We start from the raw sequence: 3,408 nt of genomic DNA, 5'->3' as shown, positions 1-3,408 counted from the left end.
CGTCAGGAGGGCGCGCTGCCTCCCGCCGCAGGCCCGCCGGGACCCCGCTGCCGGGGAGGGCCCCACGGACATCCAGGGCCTCACCGCGTGCTGTGCTGGAACACGGTTTTGCAGTGCATTCCCTCCCCGCTGCGATGGAGGTTGCTTTCTGTGCTGACTAATGCCGGGAAATTGCGGTTTTTTTCTTTTAAAACGAGGAGGTGTGGGCCACCGAACACCTGGTGTGGCAGCAGCAGCACTGTGTCTGCTAAGGACTGACCGCAGTACTGGTCAGGCCATCTGGCCTAAGCCTTGGAGGTAGGCATCACCAGTACAGCCACAAACTGTTCACTTGTGAATGAAAACATGAGGAATGGAAAACAGCTGAGTACCCATTCCAACTTTTTTTTTTTTCTTAAATACAGGCAGGTATTGAAAAATGAGTGAAAAACTACTCTGTTTTAAAAAAAAAAAAAAAAAAACAGTTCATTTTGACAGCTTTTTTTCCTCTCCTGAAGACAGTGTTTACACTGTTAATATTAGAAAGTCCTGTTCAATGCTACTGTTATGTGAACTTTTTTTTTCTCTCCCCCTATAAAGGAAGGTTTTCTTCTTGGAGATGTGAAAGGTGAAGCCAAGAACAGCATTACTGACTCACAAATGGATGATGTTGAAGTTGTCTATACAATCGGTTAGTGTGTCCACATTTTTAATATCGCATTTGATTCCAGGCAATGTACAACTGCTTAGTTTTGAATGAGGGCAGTCAACACCTTACAGCAAGATCAAAGCTGCTAGATCCTAGGGTCCATATTGACATAAAAACACCACACATGGAAGGGTTATTTTGTAACATTAATTGCTAAAAAAAAATTTACAATTTTACTGTAGAAAATATAATTTAACAGAAATACTAGTTCTTAGCTCTTTGAATAGCTCCTTCTTGCCAAATATCTTGTCACATTAAAGGTAATTTAGGGCTTAGACTCCTCCTTTGTCTTGGCCACATCACAAACTCTCCTGGACTACAGTTGCCCTGGAAAAAACTTGGCCTGTTTCAGAGATGTGAATATGTAATGTGTTAGCATCTGTTACCTAATTTGGAGCTTATAAAATACTGTATGTGAAGGCTGCAAACTATTTATGTATTTCATTGAGCAGATGCTAGATGTATTTTTCTTTATAGTCTTCATGGGATTAGAGTGGATGTGCATTTTATATTCACCCCTAACAAAAACATATGTATACATGCACACGCACACACATATAAGTCTGTTCCTTTAAAATGCAGTTACACAAAAAGAAAGAGAACAAGGTAATAGAGTATTTTATATATAGCCTTTCCAGTCTTCCTGAAAACATGGTAGGGAGAAATTGCATCCCATTTTCTAGGTTGACTCTAGGATACAATTAAGGTGTAACACTTTCCTCCACTGAGTCTCACAGCTGAACCAAAAGTGTGGGGAATTTTTTGTGGTGGCATTGATCAAGTTACCCAGAATCTCATCATCACATTCTCATAGGCAGAGTTAGTTGCTCCAAAGTTTGGGGGTTTTGGGTTTTTTTTAGTTAACTTGTGAGAATTTAGGAAAAGAAAAGGATTTAGAATGCCATTAGATAACCTACTTTTTTTTCCTGGTAGTCAGTCTTCCAGTTCGCATCATCTACCCTATGGGTTTCTGTTCTCCAGCCTCATCTTTCTTACTAACAGCATCCATGCCTTGCTGCAGAGTAACTCAAGTGAAATCTTTCATATTACATACTACTCCTGTACTCAGTACAAGGGAGGGAAAAAAAAAAATAAAGTGCCCGATTTGATTTTTCACTTGACAAAAACAGACATACTACTCCTGTACTCAGTACAAGGGAGGGAAAAAAAAAAAATAAAGTGCCCAATTTGATTTTTCACTTGACAAAACAGAAAAATATATAAGAAATACAGTTTATATAAGTGGTTCCCTTTACATTTGAAAAATTAGAATCTTTTTTAAAAATATTTCCTTTCTTAACCTTATTTAATTAGATGTTAATGCATTTGATTTTAAGAAATTATATAGAATTCTTTCTTGGTTCTACCAGTTTAATTCTGATCATAGCATACAGAAGAATATACATCTTGAACTGATGAACCCAGAGTAATATTACCTTCTCTTTCCAGATATACAGAAGCATATTCCATGCTACCAGTTGTTCAGGTAAGAATCTTAACTAAACAGATATGAAAAAGTTAAAATTAACCCTAACTTGAACTCTTCAAGAGTTAAACTTATATTACATTACTGAGAAAATCACCCAGCTGTAACTACAGTAGCCATATCAACCCCTTGGAATTACAGATGCAAAATGCCTTGCGTTATTCCTATTTTAGTTCTTCATAGCCTTTTTTGGTGTTTGTCTATGCGTATAGAAATAGAGAGATGGCACACTGCACCTTCTGGTGAGCTATGATACCATATTTACTACAGAATAATGTCAACATACTGAAAAAAAAACCCAACCCCATTGCTTTTCTAAAAGCATGCATCCCAACCCCTCACCCTCAGAAAAAAGAAAAAGGTAGCATCAGCCATAGGCTTCTAAGTGGGTAAGAAAAAGAAACATTTCTTAGCCCCATGGCAGGAGAGTTTCAAGGACTAGTATTTAGAGTTCCATCATAGATGGGAACACAGCTGTGCAGGTTTGCACCCCTATAAGGGGAGAATCACAACACAATTTCCTTCTCAAATCTTTCTGAAAATTAATAAACTCAGATGTTATTAGAAAGGCATTTCATATCAAATTGAAGGCATCTTACTATTTCATAGTTGAGAGAACATAGATGCTACCTTTAACTTGTGTCCCAGTAACACTGATACCAGAACAGCATCTGGGCTGTACAAAATCACCTACATAGCTATTTGAGTAATGCAATTAACTGCACTGTCCTAGCAGAGAAGCTGTGTCAGCCTATCTTTATGCTTACCGGGGGCCGGGGGGGAACCCCTATTAAAGTGAGATGACTGCCAGGGAATAATTATTTCTACAGTAGCTTTCCGCACCACCCCCCTCCCCCCTCTAATTGTCCTAATTTTCTTCTAGCTTTTATAATTCTGCAGGAGAACTGAATGAACTTGCCCTGAAGAAAATACTATCAGGCTGTAAGAAGGTATTTTATTTTTAAACCTAAACCATACCAAGGAGCTCGCTCAGATTTTGGGGGCTGTTCTTGTATCATTATTTCTACAGTAGCTTTCCGCACCACCCCCCTCCCCCCTCTAATTGTCCTAATTTTCTTCTAGCTTTTATAATTCTGCAGGAGAACTGAATGAACTTGCCCTGAAGAAAATACTATCAGGCTGTAAGAAGGTATTTTATTTTTAAACCTAAACCATACCAAGGAGCTCGCTCAGATTTTGGGGGCTGTTCTTGTATCAGCTTTCCCCCCCCCCT

General features: G+C 38.9%; 1 protein-coding gene across 5 annotated transcripts in view; it reads left to right on the top strand.

Annotated features, from left to right (window-relative positions):
* The first annotated feature begins 581 nt into the window (after positions 1-581).
* The window catches only part of FAM175A (family with sequence similarity 175 member A), a 6,409-nt gene continuing 3,582 nt past the window's right edge, over positions 582-3,408 (top strand). Inside the window, exons 1-3 of one of the 5 annotated variants that reach the window (XM_009280236.2) lie at positions 585-670; positions 2,138-2,174; positions 3,058-3,124. In XM_009280236.2, coding sequence (XP_009278511.1) covers positions 640-670; positions 2,138-2,174; positions 3,058-3,124 — 135 coding nt within the window. In that variant the 5' untranslated portion in view covers positions 585-639. Of the gene's footprint in view, positions 671-2,137; positions 2,175-3,057; positions 3,125-3,254; positions 3,325-3,408 lie in introns of those variants that run through there. The other 4 variants (XM_009280237.1, XM_019472346.1, XM_019472345.1 and 1 more) reach the window with 4 other exon arrangements.

The sequence above is a fragment of the Aptenodytes forsteri genome, unplaced genomic scaffold (genome assembly GCF_000699145.1).
Source record: "Aptenodytes forsteri isolate BGI_AS27 unplaced genomic scaffold, ASM69914v1 Scaffold227, whole genome shotgun sequence".
Lineage (NCBI taxonomy): Eukaryota > Metazoa > Chordata > Aves > Sphenisciformes > Spheniscidae > Aptenodytes > Aptenodytes forsteri.
Note: the sequence above shows the minus strand (reverse complement) of the source record. Positions and strands in the feature narration are given on the sequence as shown.